General features: G+C 40.5%; 1 protein-coding gene, 1 long non-coding RNA gene and 1 other non-coding gene across 4 annotated transcripts in view; all 3 read right to left on the bottom strand.

Annotated features, from left to right (window-relative positions):
* Positions 1-20,799, bottom strand: part of LOC143452881 (uncharacterized) — a 106,511-nt gene that overhangs the window by 46,967 nt on the left and 38,745 nt on the right. The window lies entirely within an intron of this gene.
* LOC143452592 (uncharacterized) lies at positions 5,151-13,288 on the bottom strand. 2 transcript variants are annotated; one of them, XM_076953623.1, is made up of 2 exons: positions 13,120-13,288; positions 5,151-6,194 (listed from the first exon to the last, which is right to left on the bottom strand). In XM_076953623.1, exon 2 carries the CDS (start codon positions 6,152-6,154, stop codon positions 5,636-5,638), a length of 519 nt encoding a protein of 172 aa, XP_076809738.1. In that variant the 5' UTR covers positions 6,155-6,194; positions 13,120-13,288; the 3' UTR covers positions 5,151-5,635. The 2 variants fall into 2 exon arrangements, with proteins under 2 accessions (XP_076809738.1, XP_076809737.1); XM_076953622.1 differs by having other exon boundaries at positions 5,152-6,205.
* Positions 16,259-16,330, bottom strand: Trnag-ucc (transfer RNA glycine (anticodon UCC)). The gene has a single exon. It is a non-coding gene; the product is annotated as a tRNA-Gly (tRNA).

Raw genomic sequence — 20,799 nt, 5'->3', positions numbered from 1 at the left:
ATGTGTTAATAATTAAACAGGATGTCACAGTTATAACCATTAGACAGACACCATCAATACGAACTGCATAACAATAAAGCAAGAAAGGCGCTTACTACCCAGTCATACAAACTGTGGTACTTGAAGAACAGATTAAATTAAAATCAAATTACTTGTGGTTCAACTACATAAATAAACCAAATTATTATTTGAATAGAATAAACAAAGGTCTAAAATTGCATATTCAGAAAAATAAAAGTTGTTCAACCATAATAACAGTAGCCTCAGCACTTGGCCGCTACTGGTTAATTTCATAAAATATCATAAAAAAAATGGAACAAATCTTTCAGAATAGAATACTTGAAGAAATATAGCTCAGTTAAATATATGTTTGCAGTTAAACGGACATTTCAATATACAAATCTAGAAACCTAACCCCAACAAATTTAGGTTATTCCCCAACTAATCTTGCACAAATCGGTGAACCACAAACTCTCTCACCATCTAAAGCTTCCAGTGCTTGTTCAGCCTTTTTTTTGTTAGAAAATGATATTTCGGCCGTACAACTAATTTTTTGCACTTTTCCTTTAAGATCAGAAGTCAGTTTCGTCAATTCTTTTCGTACCTCATTTACATTGCGTTTAATAGAGACTGATACAAGAGAGCGAGAAGACTTTTTTTGATATTTAGGCAAATCAGCCTGAAAATAAGCCCGAAAATCATCCCACGAGGACCATGACATAGGGAATTTTTGAAAATCTTTCAATTTTTCAGAAACTGCTTTTTTATGAAAAACAAAAACGTCGTGTTCAGTGTGTTTCTGTATAATGCTTAAGGGATGTTGAAAATAACCATCAGAGCTTATAACAACAAGATGTATGGCAGTCGATTTTCTATTTAAAGCATAGTCAACCATGTCATTTCCTAATATAATATCTGCACTATCTTTACCTACAGGAACATCTATTAAACGCACTCCTGCTTGATGCAATTCACTCCGGTTTTGTGAAGTTACAGTAGTTACACTGCATGCAACACAAATTTCCGTTTCTTCATACTTTTTCAAAAATTCCTCACGCAGCTTGGAAACAGCAACTTCAGCTGATACGCCACTTGGTACTTGGCAGTTTTCAATGTCCCAAAAAATTGCAATAAACCGCTTTTTGAATATACCTGCTAAACTTGAGTATGTATTTTCTGGATCATCTAATTTATCTAAAAGTTTTTCAAATGATTCGTGTTGTAAACACTTGTTTAACCACCTCTGCAATTCTGGTTGTTCGCTTTGTTGCATCGAACTAAGTGGTAAGATTTTGCACAGACCAAACTGACTTAATGTCTCTATTAAAACTTTCTTGTATTCTGAAATATTTGTGCAAGGTTTTGCAGTTAGATAAAGTATATAGAAAAAAAGTTCCTTCTTTAAGTCCAGTTTCTTACCACTATTAGATGTCGGTAAGTCTACAATATTGCTGCTACTGGCAGTATCAGTGTTTAGGTCATCAATTGCTTGTTCCTCATCAACTTTCAAGTCTTCATTAGACATTTTTATCCCAAGGACAAAGGCAATATCATTGCATAAGTCTGAAACTCTTTCCCATTGGATTGCATCCTGTTTTTCTTTGCTGTCATATAACCTCTTCACAGCAGCTGTATGCTTGGTAACAAATTCTCGGTAGTCTAAGTCTTTTGCTCGAGAATTTAGCATACTTTTCACATCTGCACGGCTTTCAGCAAATTGATTAAAATTTGCGCTTTGGACGGCAATCCAAACCAGAAGCTGAAAGACAAAGACAAGACAAACTGAGATGGGATTTGCACCAAATGTTTTGGAAGCAGTGGGTCTTGTTATTGGTTTTTTCACGGTGTCCATGTTTGCCGAGTCAACTTCGAAAATGGCCGACAAAGACAGACAAAAATCAGAAACATCTTCTATTTCATCGAGAACATCAGGAAGAGTTTCATGCTTCTTGCACAAGTTCAACCACTTTTCAAGTTGGACTCTACTTGAAGTCTTATCCAAAATTGCATGAGCATCAAAGGAAGGGTTGAAACAAGTTATAGTGCCAGCTAAGACCATTATAAAATCAGTTGTACATTGCACAGTTATGTCTTTTGCACAAGAAAAGAACAACTGCAAGAGCAGTCTGTCTTTCGACGAGAGTTCACCAAAACTGCTATTGCCATCTGGTCCCATAGGTTGCTGGGCACCACTTCGAAGGTCATCCAGGAGGAGGAGAGAGGGCGGTCCTCTAACTTCACCATCTATTTCGTCCTCGTTTTCCATTGAAAACTTTTGTATTCGGTGCAATTCAGTTGCGGTTAGGAAAATAACTAATTTGAAACCACAAGTCAGTTTATCTGCTAATGTACAATTTTTAATTTAGCTATTTTCCATGCAACTGGACAACAACCTGCGCACAGAAAAAATTAATCAAACACCAAGATTAAGACTATTTGGTTACTTAATGTTCTTTGTTACCATCCTTTACTGTAACAGTTAAATTATTACAAGTGCATGAGTCTATGACATGACATGTAAGCTATAGGCTACCGGGACTACTGGACAAGCAAACAATATAACTAATAATAACACTAAATAGCCAAAGTCTCACAAACAAAATATACCTTCTTGTTTAATTTATTAGGTAGCATATTGTCTGCCACAACTCCACCCATGAAATAGGGCTATGGGGCATTCATCAGGCTGGAAAGTATGGCACTTTTGGACAAGATCTCGGGTGTGCAAGACGGCCAAAAACAGGCTGACCGGGTGCAGGACAGCTAAAATCAGGGTACACTGGATGCATTTTCAACCTGCACTGAACACTAAACCCGTGGGTTCTATTTTATGGCGATATAATTTCAAGCAATCATTCAGGTGCACCAGGCACAAGGTTGAAAAATCTTGAGGGTGTAGTTGTCATGCTTTCCACTATGGGGCGCTCTGAGCATACATTACTGTGATTTACACGATCGTAAGCAATATGCATGCAGTGTTTTTGCAAATCACCTCTCGGAGTAATTCCGAAACGCTCTTTGCAAGTAGAATGTAGGCTAGTAAGTAATAAGCAATTTATTGTAATGTTTATTTTTTGTTATTGTTTGTGGAGAAACAAAAAATAAGATGCTAACCATTATAGCGTGATAAAATAACAATTCACCAGCAAACAATGAGTGGAAAAAAGCAGCAAAGGCTCAAAACGTGCTAAGAATTATGTGACCTAATGATAAACATGAATGGTTAGCATGGCCACTAAGCCCAACGTACAATGACACATTTTATATTTCGCTTGTGCACTACTTGTGTGAAGTATTACACAAGAAACTCATCTGTCATAAAGACCGCATATGCTGGCGGTAATTGTTTGAATATGAGCGAGGACGATTGATGGTTGATAACTTGTTTTACTTCTGTTTCGATGAATGAGTTCTCATTTCTCAAATTTGCGTGACTATGCTGTTAGTTGCTTGATTCTGTCTATACAAATTACTAAATTATAAAGTTCCCATTTTGTTTATTATAACACAAAGGTTTTCACCTTTGGGCAAATCTTGCTGAATGTTACATAGTGCTGTAGTAACCAGTGAAATCGATCACATGAAAAAGGGGAGATTGTAAACATTACAACGGTATTTATATGTGGCACACCAGTTCAAGCGAGGTAATTTATCTGACGTCATTAAGGAAAACTAAAGTCTGGTAAACAACTGAATTACAAGATCCCAAATTAAATTCCAAACATCTCCAAAACAACTCGTGAGTCGTGACGTAATCGTCACAGTACAATACAGTAGAGCTTAATTAATATGACTACCCGGTTTATATGTTTCACAATTTTATTATGACCACTTTTTCCATCTTATTCAGATTTTTCTATCAATTTTTCATGTCAGTTGTGCAACTTGACAGGGACAATCATGCCATTTTTATTACCAATTCACCGAATGACGTTGATTCTAATGTGAATGCTTAGCTATGTTAATACAATAAATGTGACATTTTTTTTCATTTTATGCCTAACTGTATTGGTCTTGGTGAAGTAATACTGTAGAAACTTCGGTTGTTGTGACCAGTCGAACATTATGACCAAAATAGTCTGGTCCTGGGGTGGTCATAATAAGCGGAGTCTAATAAGCAATGAGTACAGATTGGATGCAGAGACAGTGCAATAACCAGGCTGCAGATAAAAAGGACATGTACCATGACGCATACTTGGTGACATGGTAAAAAGAAATCTCATCCCAAGGTACGGAATCCTGTCTCTGTGGCCGAGGTAGGGCACAACAGCAGGACCCTCTGGTTCACTAAACTTATTGAATATAAAGTTACAACTGTAGTGGCCTGGGAGGCACTTTTAATACAAAAATATCATTCGTGGGAAAGTATTCGCCAGTTGTTTATTGAAATGTTGTTTGTTGATGAAACTGCAATTGTCGTTTAATATTTCGAAACTTTCTCTAAATAACTTTATGTGAAAGCGCCGTTTAGTACGTTGCCAGGTGATTTCATAACATCCGAGTTTTAACTGTAAATAATCCCCATTGCCCAACGCTTATTTTATCGTTCGCGCATTCTGAAATATTTGTGTATATTGTACTTCCGTTCACATCGCCCTGCTTTATAAACTCGAGCTGATACGCGAGTAGCCGGGCAGAAAAATATATCGAATCGTACGAACATATTACGTTAGTCGTGTTAATTGTAATCTGTTAGACTTGTTTTGTAGAGGTTGGGGTCGTTTTAGGATGTAGAGGTTGATGCCGACAGATGCAGATACAGATGCAGAGTTTATCGGTCTTAGCTTACGTTACGTTATTGACTTAGTTAACCTACTACATTAGTATCTGACTCTATTGTTGCGTGCGGTTAGAATTCTCTAACCTTTCTGATAGCCGAACGTTCGTGTTATATTATAACAAATACCGTTTGCCAGAAAAGGCTTTTATTGTAGGTGCTGTACACTTTCTCAATATTACAAATAACCGAGAACACAAGTCATGTGACTGTTTACACGATGTCTACTGATTCAATCACCACAACTACAGTAGTACGGTATTACATATGTCTATAACTTCGCGTCTGTGACTGAGGTTCTGAGGCTCAGGGAGTCTCACACAAAAGTTCAAGCTTATAAAACGTGCTGCGATGTGGCGGAAATATATGACAAAAAAGGCATGAACATTTCAAAGCGTGTGAACGTGAAAATCGATGTGTTTGCAATGCAAATTAAATTTGGTTAAGTTGGAAACAGTTACTTGGAAGCGACCTGGTAACGTACTAAATAAGGAGCTTTCACACGAAGTTATTCGTAGCAAGTTTTCAAATATACCAACGGTAGTTTGCAGTGTTCTGAAAAGGCAAGTTTTAAACTCCATTTACTAGCTGGAAAACTCTTTCATAAGAATGATGTGGCGGGACTGAAAGTTTAAAAACTCCAATTGTTCTGGAAAACACATTTCTACGAAAGACGTAAGGATTTTACAAAAGCGAGCCAAGCCGCCACATTCCTCCCCCGCTACGGAAGGAAAAAGATGACAATTAACATGTAACGTACTGAAGGTGGCAATGGCGAGCAAGCACAAACAAAAAACTGAAGTTATATACAAATGAATGAACTGTAACATATGCTTAAAATAACTGATGGTAATATAGCTACATGTTGGAGGGTATCTCCAAGATTAACCGGGCATGCAAAAATTGTTTGAACTGTTCGTATTCCCGGGTTTTGTCCGTAACCCCGTTGGATATATACTTCATCAAGGGGGCCATGTGGAAAGCAGGTGTGGCTGCTACCATGGTAAGGATTTTGCTCATAAACTCAAAATCAGGAACCAGCTGGAACAGTTCATCCAGCTGCTGGAACCAAAGTAGTAGATCCTCAGCCGAAGTGGTTGGCGGCGCAGGAACCGCAAGGGTCGGCATTGTAACGGTTGTTTTAAACGGCCGAAATAGTCTATGTACTGGTTGTAACACCGTAGCTTGTATATCTGCTAGATCAGCGCTCTGGGGCATGGGGGCAGGAGCGCCTTGCTCCCCAGGTCTGACGATCGGCACATACGGCGCGGGAGATGATTGTTGAACCGGTGAATCGGGTGAGTCGGGAATCATCTCAGTAACTGAAGTGATTTCGTCAATTTGAACGTCAGCGGAGGAATCAGATACCGTCGACATACTGAAGTGGTTTTGGCAGCAATGGTAGTGGCAGCAAAGTCTGTGGAGAAACTAAAGGGGTAGAGGGTAAATTTTTTGCAACTGCACCTCCCCCTATTGAGGTGGGTTGAAACAGCTAAACTCATGCACAGGAATAGTTAGCATGCAATAAGGCGGGAAAAGTGAAAACGATACTAGCACAAGAATAAGCTACTAAGCATGCAACGAAGCAAAACGGTTACAAAATCGAAAGCGGCGACAAGGGAAAACGGCAAAATTGTACATGCAAAGGACATTATCGGTATTGAAGCAAGGTGATACACATAGTGAAACTTAAAGTGTGTGGGTGCTCGCGAAATTATCACGAGAAGATGAAGCGGGCGGTGCGTCATCAGCAGATCCGGACGGAGACGGTTCATCACGAGAACGCCGAGGCAAGGGCAGCGGTTGTGGTAGTTGAGGTCTTGCAACCGGCGCCTGCTGTTGGTGGCGCCAAGCGCGGACACGGGATACAAGGGATCTGGCATACTGCAAATGGTGCGGAGACGATCGGATAAACCCGATGGTATGGAAGAGGGCCCACATCATGGCAAGGAGTTGCAGGATGAATATAAGGGCTGAGAGAAATGGATTCGTAATTTGCGACAGAGCAAGGAGTAACGTTTGTTTCGCGGCGTGTGCGAATGTGTCTGCGACGTAGGATCCGTTGATCATAGTTTCATCAGTAGTAGTAGTAAGGCTTGTCATGACATGTCGCATTTGTTCCTTGAGAAGGTTGGCTTCAGACATAGAGCTGAGCAGCGATTGTAGATCAGTAAACGAGTCAGAGTCAGGTAGCTCGTTGAGAATTTTCTCGTAGTCGGGTGCCTTGTAGTTGACGTGTATAGGCGACAAAGGTAAGTTGAGTTGATGCACCTGCACATGTTCGTGCGATAAAGTATAGTTGTGATACAGGACAGTGTGTCCCAGAACTCGGAAGACAAAACTTCTTGCTGGTCGATACGATTCCAGCAGGTGCACTCCCGGTAGGACAATGTTGTCTGAAATGAGTTGGCCGTATTGACTGTGGCCGTTTTGATCGCGATATTTGATGAGAGGACGTTGGCTGAATGCGTTTCGGTACGCAAGTGACGGTAAGACGGTACCGTTGATAGAGTGACATGCTGCTCTGGACATAAAATCTCCAAGGCTGGAACCCATGGTTTGATGTCCAAGAGTAGTAGTGAGTATCTCAGTAGGGAAGATCTTCCCAATTGCTTTGTAGAGTGTGCCAATTAGCTTCGTGAGTTGGCAATGTAGGAACTTGTTCTCTTCGTTGAAGGTAGTGAGAACTTCTGAAATAAGGTCGTCCTGTTGTGTGTCGAAGGTTGCAAAAAGTCGCTCGAATTGAGAGTATGGCGTTCGAAAAGGGGCACGCCTTAGCCGGTTAGGACGAAAAAGAGCGAGTCTGTCGAGCTCTGTACATTGTTGGTAGCGAAAGATAAAGTTGTTGTTGTCGCAGTGAATATGTTTGCCATAGCAGTTTTTCGCACGAGAGGAGCATTTCCTCCAGTGATGTACCGAGATCCCGAGATCAGGTAAGGAAACTCTATATAAGGACGTAGAGTTGTAATGGAGGAGCATCCTGTGAGTCCCGAGAGGCTTGGTTGGTGGGCAGTTGATATGCGAAGGTACTCGCCATATAAACATACGATTGCCCGTTAAGCAGTATCCACGCCCGATTGAGCACGATGCAAGAGATCCAAGAGACGACGTCATTGTGTCCGTGACGTAATCGTAGTAAATTGTAGTGTGAAACAAGAAGTCGTTTGTTACTGTTCCAGAAGCTGAAGTCGGCCAGACAAACTTATAATGGACTGCATTGCGTGTTGAGTACGCCGCAGGATTAGACAGGATCAGCGGTCCATGTGATGAAACGTTGGTTTTATTCCACGACGAACATTCTGGGTTGTACGTCAAAGGTGTTGGCCGATTTTTGATAACTCCCAAAAAAGAAGTAAGTAGTGCTCCAGGAAGTAATCTGTGAAGTGCAAACTGTTGCAGGAATCTTCTGGAGATGCAGATCTGGAGCAAACACGGTAGCAGAGCAGTTGTGTATGGAGAAGGGTGTCTGCGTTTGACAATGTATGTCGTCATCAAAGGTATATAACCCGAGAGAATGCGAACGCTGACATAACAGAAATTTCTGTGTATCCGGATGAAGATTCGTCTGAGCGGCGGATGTGAACAAAAAGAAACATGTAAGCAGCAGACAAACGAACATGTTGTGTTGTTTAGTCAGAGAACCGTTTCGGTGGAATGATTTTGCGACCAGTCCGAGAAGTCTTTACAACTTCAGGCGGTTTTATAGAAGCAGGAGCAGTGACAGTAGGTGGTGTCGTTTGCTGTTTCGCTGAAGTAGCGGAGACTGACTGAGGAGCAGGGTGTCGAGTCTGCAAAGAAAAATTTTGTTGATGCGAGGAGGATGATGGTGAGGGAGCATCAATATCAATTGTATAGCTAGGTTTGAGACGGTCGAGTGAGACGCGATCCGGTTTGCCATGACGGGATATTACAAAATATTTTTCGTATCTTTCCAATACTGGAAAAGGACCAACATAAGGGCGTTCTAACGCACGTTTGACATGATCGCATCTAACATAAACGCGGTCACAATGTTTCAAATCCGGATGCACGTAGGACTGCATGAATTTTGTATGAGCGGTCGTTGGAGTAAACTGAAGGTCGTTGATGAAGTCTCGGTAGGCACCGAGGTAGCTGGATGTAGGAACTGCAGAGGTAAGCTTGGAATCAGAAAAGAAACCACCTGGGAGCCGTAAGGTGTGTCCAAAAGCTAACTCAGCAGGTGTACATTTCAAATCCTGGAGATAGCGATTACGCAGGGCCAAGACAATAAAACCTAATTTGTGAAACCAACGTTCAGGTTCGTCTGAACACTTGATGGCGCGCTTGATCTCTGCATTTGCGCGTTCTGTAATTCCATTGGCAGTGGGGTGGTAAGCTGTAGTCAGATTGTGTTGAATACCAAGCGAGCGCATAATTTCCGCCCAAGCGGAACTTATGAAACATGGTCCACGATCACTTGTGAGGATGATTGGAACACCGACCAAGGAACACCAGAGATTAACAAAGTAAGCAGCAACGGTTTCCGTGGTGGCATCAGGGATTGGTATCGCTTGAACGAAACGCGTATATCGGTCGATACACGTAAGGATGTATTTGTAACCATGGGAGGTTGGTAGTGGTCCAATCAAGTCAGTTGCAACATCAGAAAATCGTCCGTAGGGAATTTTAAATTTCCCCGGTGCGGTTTTAGTGTGGCGGAAAATTTTTCCTTCCTGGCAGTTTGGGCATTGTTGAACCCAGGTAGCGATTTGTTTACACATCCCTATCCATATAAATCTTTCCTTGATGAGCTTAATTGTGGCTTTTTTTCCAGGATGCGATAAATTATGTAAGTGCAGGAATACTTGACGTTGGAAGGAGGAAGGAACTAGAACACGCTCTGTGTCAGTGGACACGTCACAAAGGATGGTAAGGTCCTTATTGGGCAGCTTGCAGTCCTGGAGTTTGAGTGATGTTGTTGCGGTGCGTAGTCTTTGAATAGCAGGATCATTGGCTTGAGCTTGTGCTATTTTCTCATACTCTAAAGGAGGCGGAACGTCCGAAAGAGTATTAATGTTGGGTGCCGAAGGTTGAGACCTTGACAAGAGGTCCGCCACAACATTGGCAGAGCCTTTGATGTGCTCAATGGTTGTTGTATATTCTGAAACAAACAACAATTGCCGGAACTGTCTTGGAGAGTAATGTTCGGAGAGCTTACTGAGACTTGAAACCAGAGGGAGATGGTCTGTACGCAAAGTGAATTGTCGGCCTGTCAAGAAGTAGCGGAAATGACGTATTGACTTGTAAGCGGCCAACAGCTCTCGGTCAAAGCAACTGTATTTACGTTGAGTAGCGTTCAGCTGTCTTGAAAAGAAGGCCAAAGGAACAAGTTGATTTCCTTGCAATTGCTCTAATGTCGCTCCAATACCGGTCAACGAAGCGTCAACTGTTAGATAAGTTGGAGCATGGAGTTTCGGAAACGCTAAAGTGCTAGCATTTGCAATAGCTTGTTTGCTGCTGGCGAAGGCGCATTCGGCTTCGACATTCCATGTTAAAGGGGCCGCGCGTTTGCTGCGACTGTTCGGAACTAGCTTGTAAAGCGGTTGTAAGGTTGTGGAACAATGCTTCAGAAAGCGAAAATAATAGCAATAAATTCCCAAGTAACGTTTCAGCTGTTTGCAGGTTTGTGGCTGTGGGTAATCAAGAATGGCCTGCACTTTTTCTTGAGTTGGTCGTATACCCTCAGAATTTATGTGATGGCCAAGGTAGTCAAGAGACTCGCGGTTGAATTCACTTTTGTCTAAATTGAGCGTTAAGCCAAATTCCTCAAGTCGTTGAAAAAGCAACTTAAGGTGTTCAAGATGTTCTGATAGGTTACTACTTCCAATGATGATATCATCGAGGTAAGCAAAGATTCCAAGGTGCTGAAGGGGACGTACTACTTCCCCTATTAGTCTGGAAAAGGTCCGTGGGGCGCCCGATAAACCGAATGGGAGTCTTGTGTATTCAAATTGTCCTAGGGGGCAAACAAACGCCGTTTTATGGACATCTTCTGGAGCCACTTTTATTTGATGAAAGGCGTTTTGGAGATCGCATTTAGAGAAGACAGTTTTACCATACAAAACCTCGGAAAAACTATGTAAGAACGGAAGAGGGTAACAGCTGTCGATTGTTTGTTTGTTGACTAATTTATAATCAACGACAAGACGATATTTATTGCCAGAAGAGCCTTTAGGAACGAGCAAGGCCGGACTTCCATAAGGAGAATCACTGTATCGGATAATTTCTCGCTCCAGCAAGCTGTCAATTTCTTTCTTCAAGATCTGCATTGTTTCTGGGCTATATCGACGTGGACGTGCACGTACAGGAGAACCTGTGGTATGGATGTGGTGAACGATGGAATGCTTCACTGGTTTAACAGCTGACATGGGTTTTTGCAAGTCTGGAAATTGATGTAAAAGGTCTGCAACAGGATCTATCTGGCTGAGAATGGATATGCGAACAGGATCACTTTCAACAGGCTCTAACGTATATTGCTGTTGGTTCGGTACATCTATGAGATGCTTGGCTTTAAGATCCAAAACAAAGTTGTATTCAGTGAGGAAATCCAGCCCCAATATGCAAAAAGGTGTGTCCGCAAGCACAAATTCAAAGGGATAAGAAAAACGAGGATGAAGGGAAACATTAAGTTGTGTAGTGCCATACGTAGTAATTGGCGTGCTGTTAGCAGCGAAAAGCGGTGTTTGCGGTTTGCGGTTTGATACGTCAGCTAAACTAGCGGACAAAAGAGAAGTTGCTGCCGCGCTATCTACATAAAAGTGAATACTATTGGCGTGATCATATACAGTTAACAAGGGGCAGCCTCTTTTTATTGTTGATGCGATCGACGGGACTGACGGGGTTAATGTTGCGTCGATCGCCACGCGTTTTTTGTTGGGCGGGATTGGTTCTCCCACATGCTACAACTTGGGTGACAGCGGCGCGCATCCCTACCGAAGCGGGCGTGGTAATAACATAAGCCATTAGAAGCATCAGACGCGCAAGGGTAATTGCTACGTTGGTAGTCTGGTTTCTGAAATGTGGGGGATGAATGTAAAAAATTATATTTGCGTTGGTTTGCAAAAGAAGAACCATTTTGTCGGCGATTATCTCGATTAAACCCGTTGTTGCTGTATGATTTGTGAAACTGTCCATTGTTTGTGCGTGGTGATCGTTGTTGCCATGCTGAGTTAAATGAATTGCGTTGGTTTGGCGTATTTTGATTTGTGAAATTCGTATTTCTTTGCCCGGAACTCTTAGATTCGTTGTTAGCGTTAGATCGTGTATAGCGCGGTGGTTTAGACAATTGAATTTGCTGTATTTGCGGTTGCATTGGGTAGTCAATGTCATCCGTATCAGTGATGGCAAGGGAAAGGTTGTGCGAAGAAGTTTTTGGTTGTTTAAGCAGCAAGATTTCGTGGGCTCTGCTTGCAAGGTTCTGGAGATCGTGATGTTCCACGCTGGCTAACGCAATTGCGACGTCTGGTGGTAACGCTTTAAGGAATTTAGCACGAATTAGTTTGACGACTGGCGGAGTAAGATTCTCTTGACCTACTGCGCTCATTAATTCGCGCATTAAATGTTTCGGGGACTGATCGTGCAGCGTCAGGTCCGCCAACAAAAAATCTAAATGGTCCTCACGTTTATCAAAGTTTCTCAAGATTTCATTGATCAATATGTCGTAGCAGTTCTGTGCTGACGCCGAAGGTAACCGAAGGAGCGCGAGGTCTTTCGCAGGAATTGCCTCTACCGCCAACAAGTAACGATTAGTTTGAGAAGTGATTTGATAAAGAGAAAATTTATGTTCAAGGTGAGAAATCCACGCTTCGGGATTAAATTTCCAAAAGGTAGGAAGTTTAACGTGTGAAAACAAATCGTTTCGTAAAGTATTGTTCTGTGGTTGCGCGTTTGTTGGTAATTGGTTACTAGTACCCAGACCAGACGGACCAGCAATGCCATTATCGGGAGTATTTGCAGATCCCTCCCCGTTTTCGTTCGACATAGTTGTATTATTAATTGACTCGTTGGAACGGTCGGTTGATCGTGTGCTCATGTGGTATTCTGTCTTAGCTTTGCCAGGCACCGAAGTAACTTTTCGTTGTGTCGGCACAGGTTGTGACATTTATCAAAACCGATAGAAAATGTTTTAGGCGGCGCACCGCAAAAATTGTTCACAATTGAACCAAAAAATACTTTACAACAAGAAACTTTTATTTCAAACTGCAGCACAATGCAGCACAATAAGAATAGCTTAAGCTAATTTAATAAGGTACAAGCCGATGAGCATGCATTTACAAGCTATGGTTGCAAGTAGTTGTATAAAAAGTGAAAAATCCACTTACCAGTGAAGAACGGTTGTGCGAATTGCGAGAGTGTGAGAATTGAAACGCGTCGTTTTTGACACAAGATCGTCAGTGATCACTAGAACGTCGGTGGTTTATTAGAACGTCGAAGCGTCGGGTTGTCAGTAGAACGTCGGGTTGTCACCAGAAATGTCGGTGGTCACTAGAACGTCGGGGTCATCAGAAATGTCGGTGGTCACTAGAACGTCGGGGTCATCAGAACTGTTAACCTTTCTGAGAACTCTAACCTTTCTGATAGCCGAACGTTCGTGTTATATTATAACAAATACCGTTTGCCAGAAAAGGCTTTTATTGTAGGTGCTGTACACTTTCTCAATATTACAAATAACCGAGAACACAAGTCATGTGACTGTTTACACGATGTCTACTGATTCAATCACCACAACTACAGTAGTACGGTATTACATATGTCTATAACTTCGCGTCTGTGACTGAGGTTCTGAGGCTCAGGGAGTCTCACACAAAAGTTCAAGCTTATAAAACGTGCTGCGATGTGGCGGAAATATATGACAAAAAAGGCATGAACATTTCAAAGCGTGTGAACGTGAAAATCGATGTGTTTGCAATGCAAATTAAATTTGGTTAAGTTGGAAACAGTTACTTGGAAGCGACCTGGTAACGTACTAAATAAGGAGCTTTCACACGAAGTTATTCGTAGCAAGTTTTCAAATATACCAACGGTAGTTTGCAGTGTTCTGAAAAGGCAAGTTTTAAACTCCATTTACTAGCTGGAAAACTCTTTCATAAGAATGATGTGGCGGGACTGAAAGTTTAAAAACTCCAATTGTTCTGGAAAACACATTTCTACGAAAGACGTAAGGATTTTACAAAAGCGAGCCAAGCCGCCACAGTTTTAGATGGTGAATGCTAAGTTGTGATTGTGTCATAATCGGAACCTGTACAGTTCCTACAATAAAGGACCGTTTCTGATAAACTGTATCTGTTAATCGTAAGAGCTTTCGGCTAGTAAAACGATTAGGTTAGAGAATTCTAACCGCACGCAACCACGGAGTCAGATCATTAATTCGGCAGGTAAATTAAGACCGAATAGTATAAGTTAAGACTGATAAACAGTGCAATCCTCTGCACAACATTGCATGGCACATGTCATTAATGAGATATTAGAAATTCGCACGACCAAGTTATCCTACATGTGTGGCATGTAAATACACCAGACACTCACAGGCTGCCAGGTGCTGGGTCATATACTTTAGCAAGCCTTAGGCCTAATCAACCTGTCTGCAAAAAACTTGCTATAAATCATGTAGAATTTGCCCACAACCTGACAATCAACAAAATAAATGGCAACCGTAGTAAATTCAGTTCAATGCAGATAGCCTAATTGTGCTCATTAACGCATCTGAAGTGCCGCACTAAATATAAATATTTAATAATCACGGTACTTATAAACGCTCGTAACCAACTCTGTAGACTGGGGGCCAAAGCTACTGAGTATAGTCTAAAAACAGCCTCGAAAGGGTTCACAAATGCCACAGATGTTGGCAAGCACGGATTTCAGCGTGATATTTCGATGCTTTAAGCCACACAATAGTGGTTTGTAAACGAAATTGATGCAATGCTAAAGTTTTTTTTCCATTTGGTAACTCATCCAATTTTTTAGTAACCTAATCGTTTATTTGAAGTATAATTTAATAGGAAATTTCTATGCGCCATTACCCAAAGACGCCGCTTAACACTGCAGTTTGTGGAGAAAAATGCGTGTGAACCTGTTAATATTGGCATGATTGATTGTTATAAAAATGGCACATAAAGTAAAATGACATTACGCTTGTCATCATATAAAGAGTGTGTTGATAATGTTGTTGATGATGATGATGTTGATGCTTACCATATTTATTCGAAGGTAAGCTTTCTTTGAATATGGCCTACGCGTCACATATGCAACGGAAGGATTATTGGGAGTGATTATTTCACCGAAAGTAGGTCACGCAACACATAGCTAAAGATAGGCGGTTACATTAGGGGAGTTGGCATGGAAAAACTTGTTTTAGGTATGTAGGGTTTAATTGGAATTAAATTTAGACTGAAAGGTTTTAGGCTGCTACGTTATAACTTTAACTTTAGGACTTTAGGTCAACACAAAACTGCGAAAATGATTTTTGAACGCACGATTTTTTTCCAGTGAAATAGTGGCAGCCAAAACTATTATAAAACGCCCTTGGATTAAAAAGCCATCCAAATTTATTTCTGAAATGAAATCCAACAAAATTAGTCTTCCCCCGAGACAAGATGATTATTCAAGCATTCCGTTATAAGGAATCACAGAACAAATTGTGAAAGAAAATTTAAAGATTTGTTTGCGTAAGATTTTAAGTTTAATAGAAAACATACAAAGTTTCTGTTAACTCTATTTATTCATAAAAGCATTGGGTTGACATTAATTATTTATTTATTTTATTTTTCACCATTGACTGTGAGGAGCCAAAAGAAACGAGGCTCGCCTTGTTAAAGCAAAAACAACACGAAAATCTGCTCATAGACAATCAACGAAAATGGCAAATCCCGGAAGCCTAAAACGTACAAAATGTTAATTGTACAGCGGTGCTATAATGATGGCAGGTTTCTATGGTCAGGGTGAGGGCACGGTATCAGAACCATCAGGTGCACGAAAAGTGTGACAATAAACATGACATTTTAAATTGGCAGAACTCAAAGTTCTTAAGAACACAGTTCTATATGCAAATAACAAAGGCTCAATAAATCGAAAACAGAATATTATGTTACCGTGGCAAAATAACAGACATTATAATGCTTTTCCTGCCATGTCCGAAGAACATCATGTTTAAGAGAAGAATTATATTCCTGCTCATTGATTAAAAATATTTGTAAAGCAGAGATTGAGGAGATGGTGGGAATAATAAACATAGTCACTTTGATAGGGCTGTAGTCTGTAGGCTACTCAGTAGTGTAGTGCTAGTGACTGCCACCCTTAAAAAACTCAGTCGAGATACCTACGAACCATTGTTTGATATTTGGAGAAGTTAATGATCATTTTCTCTTAATAGAAACAGGATTATTTCTGCAGCAAATTTTAGATCTATGAAATAGTAATAGCTAAGGTGGTTGGAAGACGTTTAAATATTAGGAAAAATAGAAGTGCGTCGACCGGGAGTCGAACCCGGAACTAGTGCTTGGAAGGCACCAATGCTAACCGTTACACCATCGACGCTACGTCGACTGCCGTCGATAAAATCGTATATTACTTGTATCCTTTAAAATAATTGCTCATGCAACTTCATGCTGTGCTGTAATGGGTTAAGAACATCCGAAGCGAAAATACGGTAAAGCAAACTGATGTGGATTTTATAACGACTGACACAGAAGAGTAACCGTAGACAGGCTAAGAGTTTAGACGCACCGCGGTGTGTAGATTGTCTGTGTTTATTGCAAGCTGGCCCTTGGCCCACCGCTTGAAATCCCAGTGGTGACGTATAAACATTCAAACGCGGTTGAATACATTTTCTTAGAATCATTAAACTATTAGTGGGAACAAAAACTATAGGCCTATCTTTTGGGCACAACTTGATAAGAACCTATTTGGATCATCTTCAACAATCTACTACTGCAGGTGAAAAGATGCATTGAATATAAACTATTTCTGTTCCAATGCTAACTGATGTTAATTAATTTTTAAATTTTTTGTTTGGAGTTTTTTAAGCAATTTAGTAATTTATACAGAACAGATTCTTAGCAAACTGACTAAAGTTGATTAAATATCGTGGAGCGGACAATTCATTTTTATTGTCGATTTTATTTTATTTACAGTAGGCTATATATTAAAGCGACTAGCTATAAATAACGTTATTCAGAAAGTGTTCTTTACTGAGTCGTCAATCAGATTTCATTATTGCGACAACAGCGATGCTAACTGGTGACTCATTCGCTTTTATGAGCTTGTTCGGTTATTTTACGCGGGATTACAACAATACTTCTTGAAAATAAATCCGTGCTTGGAAATGAAGCGTAACCGTGACTGATCTCATAACACCCTGTGAAGATTTCGTATTTAAGTTAACATGCAAATAAATTAAGTTGATTGAGACCGGATGCATTTAAACATATCGATGCAAAGAGGAATTTAGGGCAGAAAAGATCAAATTTTGATCGAATCTTGGTAAAACTCAGCACATTATTGAAAAAAAAATTGGCGAAATTTTGTTTTCGTAATCGTCACATTTATTCTGCTTCTTAATTCTTTCCATGTGATGTTGTATTTGCGCGGCACAAACTACTTTGATCTCAAAATACCAAGACAAGTCATCGAGATTATATTTTCATCTTGTAAAGAACTTCAGCAAAACGCATTCAACCTTGTTGCATCTGATTGAAAACTCAACTTCATATAAACATGATATTGCGCACAGTCAATGACAAATAGAACGCACAGCAACTTACCGGTGCGGCTTATTAAGCTCGTAGTTGTTGTGCAGGATTCCGAGGAATTATTTCTCAACGGCCAGCAAGCGCATGACGTCATCGAAAAACTCGATTAACAGCCGAGCATAATGTCGTGACCGAACACCATCTGAGAGCTAAAGTTGGACTTGTGGGCAGTTATTTTGACTTTAGTTAACCCGGGCCAGTTAACGGTAATGGTTGAAAATATGATTTCCGTGATTCCAACCCAATTTTATCCGCCTGCTTATAATGAGATGGTCGTATCCATGCATCGATGTTGCTCCATTAACTGTTTTCTATTCAAAAAATTACGAACTAAACAATTTAGAAGGAGAAGACTTCGAATGAATATATCCTCAGTGTCAATATAGTGGCGCTGTACCACGCTTTAAACCGTCACTTTGCATAGGCAGCTGTATACGTTGCTCACTCACTTTTCAATCACGCCTGAAGTCATCATAAAAACATCTTAAGCAGTATCAGCGACATATCGCGTAGTGCTGGTTGTTCGGTTTATTACGTGGCCGCCGTTGTAGCCTACAATTACTTAAACAAGTGTTTGGTGGCTTTATCGCGTAAAATGTATTTTAAGATTTATTTTTTGACAAAAACTAAAATGGCGGCATATGTCCCAACAAAATGGCGACACAAAGAAAACTATGACATCACAGAAGGTAAAACATTTACTATAAGCCACCCAACCAGATTTTTGATGATTCCACGTTCTCTGTTCTAATTGTTAATGTAGCTAGCTTTGTAAAACATTGACTATTGTGACGCAATAAAAATAAATTTTTATATCGTAATTGCAGATCTACAACAAACATACCCATAAATAGAGGCTTGCCTAGTTTGGCATCTAATGCCGATTATGACGTTTGTTGATGACTGTGCAGTGTGAAAGCGGACATTCATGTGCATGGATGTCATAAAAGCAACTATTACATTGCTAAGCCTTCTGAATTGGCCTCGATAGCTGGAGTATTGTAGATGACGTCACTTCGTTTTACTCTGCAACAGCGTTTGAACGTGACCTCGTACTTATGCAGTCTGCCACGTCACTGCCGCACTGCCCGAAGACATTTGACCTGAAAAATATAAATCTCTGTTTAAAAATAAATTCTGGAAGTCAAAGTCGAAATTTCTCGAAAACATTAAGACTAGTCGTCAGCGCCATTTTGTCACGTGGTTTGTCGCCTAAACGAGAAATGCGTTACACTGTTACGTCGTAAATAATTCTCCAAATAAAGTATAGAAAGTTTCAACAAAATTCAATTTTACATTTAAATATTTGGAGATGAAAGGTTGACGACGTCACCATTTCATCAACAACTTTCTCGGCTGACGTCATATCTTGATATATACTTGAGTTACTTTGAACACCAGAATAACGTAGAGTTTGCGATCAGACAGAAAAAATTTCAACACATATTCATCGTCATATTCCGCCCCTGCTTTGCTGACGTCATCGAAGTTGCAGGTCGACAAATTATGGAAAATTGGTCACCGACTGAGTTAGTTGCGCGCGACGCATCGACTTTTCGAAGTCAACATCGCCACCAGCGTCCTCAGGTTGAACCAAACTCAGTGGTCGGGGATATTTGTAAACTTGGTTGATAACTTTTACATATTTGTTAATAATTAGTTAATAATTAATCGCTGACTTGATAATATACACTTAACACTGCTCCCACACAAGTAGATCTCTGTATAAGCGCAAGGGTGACGTTTATAGTTGATGTAAGTTTGAGTATTTGCAAACTAGCATTTAAAAGATTCTTTTGCGCCATTTACTGCATCCACCATTTTAACCCATGATGACTTGACATGTTTTTGACGTAACAATGGTCTTTGTGACGTCACATTTCAATATCATAAGGACGTGCAATGGGCTTTAATTCGGAGACGGCAAGCTGTGTAGTTGAGATGAACTGGATTAAAATAAATTACAGGATGTGAGATTTAGAACAAGCAAGTCACAGCCGGTTCAGCGAGGACTTGACACAAAAATAAATTTCCATTTCCTACGCGAGTCGTATTTCACGTTTCGACTCAAAGACCTGTCTAACGCCGCTATTCTTTTATGACGTATCGTCTCAAGAATTTATTACGTAATAAATAAGGAAAGGACTGGTTATTTTTTATTACCATTCAAACATCAGTGTAAGGATTAACAACGATTCAAGTGATCCGTGGAAATAATTTCTTTCAAACGATGTGAAAACAACAGTCGTCGCAGTTTTTGCTGTTTAGCAAAATTCAGAAATTCTCCACCAAATTGTTCAGTGAAAGATTTTTCCATATTCCATCATCCACTAAAAGTATTTTGCAACAAAATTAACCTGAAAATATTAATATTTTACCATCTCTAATTAACTTGTAGCAAAGTGAATCACGTACTGTGACGTATAGCACATGGTGACGACATAATTGTAAAAACGCCAAAATATCTTTCAGTGTTTACGATCGAACCCAAAATTTGCGACTGAATACAGCGAACCGCTTTCAATGAGCGCTCCCGTGCTTGTAAAACGTCAGAACATTGTCGCCGATGTTGTAAATTCAGCCGCAATAGATTTCTGAACACAATATTCAATGGTCGCTGCTTGTCGGGGCTCGTGGGAGCGGTTGCTGTGTTTTTCGCAATTTACGTTCAAATTTATGACACCGCACAATGTCTTAATGCCGCAAAATTCTCCATGAAAATGTGTTCGCTTCAATCGCAGAATGTTCTTGATAAACACGATTTTATGCAGCAACACCATCACTTGTGACATCACAAAGCCTAAGCAACCTTGTTCATAAGATAAGCGGATGTGCGCGGCGCAATGGCGTTCAAGCAACGCGTTGTCGTGCGCAAGTGAATGAGCGGAATGATAAACGAGCTCATTCAAACGAGGAGGCCCTGTAGCGTTGGCGAGCTTTCTTTTCCTTATCATCTCGGAGCTGGTTTAATCGAATCTGCCACGAATCGAGCCAAAATCTTGTTGTCTGACGCTGCACAGGGCCGATGTACCGTGAAATTCTGCGAGGCGTGAAATTGCGCGGCATGCGTTGAACATTTAAGAAAAGAAAATGGTCGATTCGACTTTATCGGCGCAAGTAATCTTAATCTGTGTCAGAATGGCTCCAGCAAAGCTCGTAGCGAAGCAAACCGCTTTTTCTTAATTACTGAAAGCTGGATGCTCGCAGCTTTGAAGACACCCGAGCACCAATGGAAATGTCAAAACTCAAATTTAA

The sequence above is a fragment of the Clavelina lepadiformis genome, chromosome 4 (assembly GCF_947623445.1).
Source record: "Clavelina lepadiformis chromosome 4, kaClaLepa1.1, whole genome shotgun sequence".
NCBI lineage: Eukaryota > Metazoa > Chordata > Ascidiacea > Aplousobranchia > Clavelinidae > Clavelina > Clavelina lepadiformis.
Note: the sequence above shows the minus strand (reverse complement) of the source record. Positions and strands in the feature narration are given on the sequence as shown.

What these genes read in the sequence shown, in the direction of transcription:
- LOC143452592 (XM_076953623.1), bottom strand. Translation starts at nt 6,154, where the DNA reads ATGTCGACGGTATCTGATTCCTCCGCTGACGTTCAAATTGACGAAATC.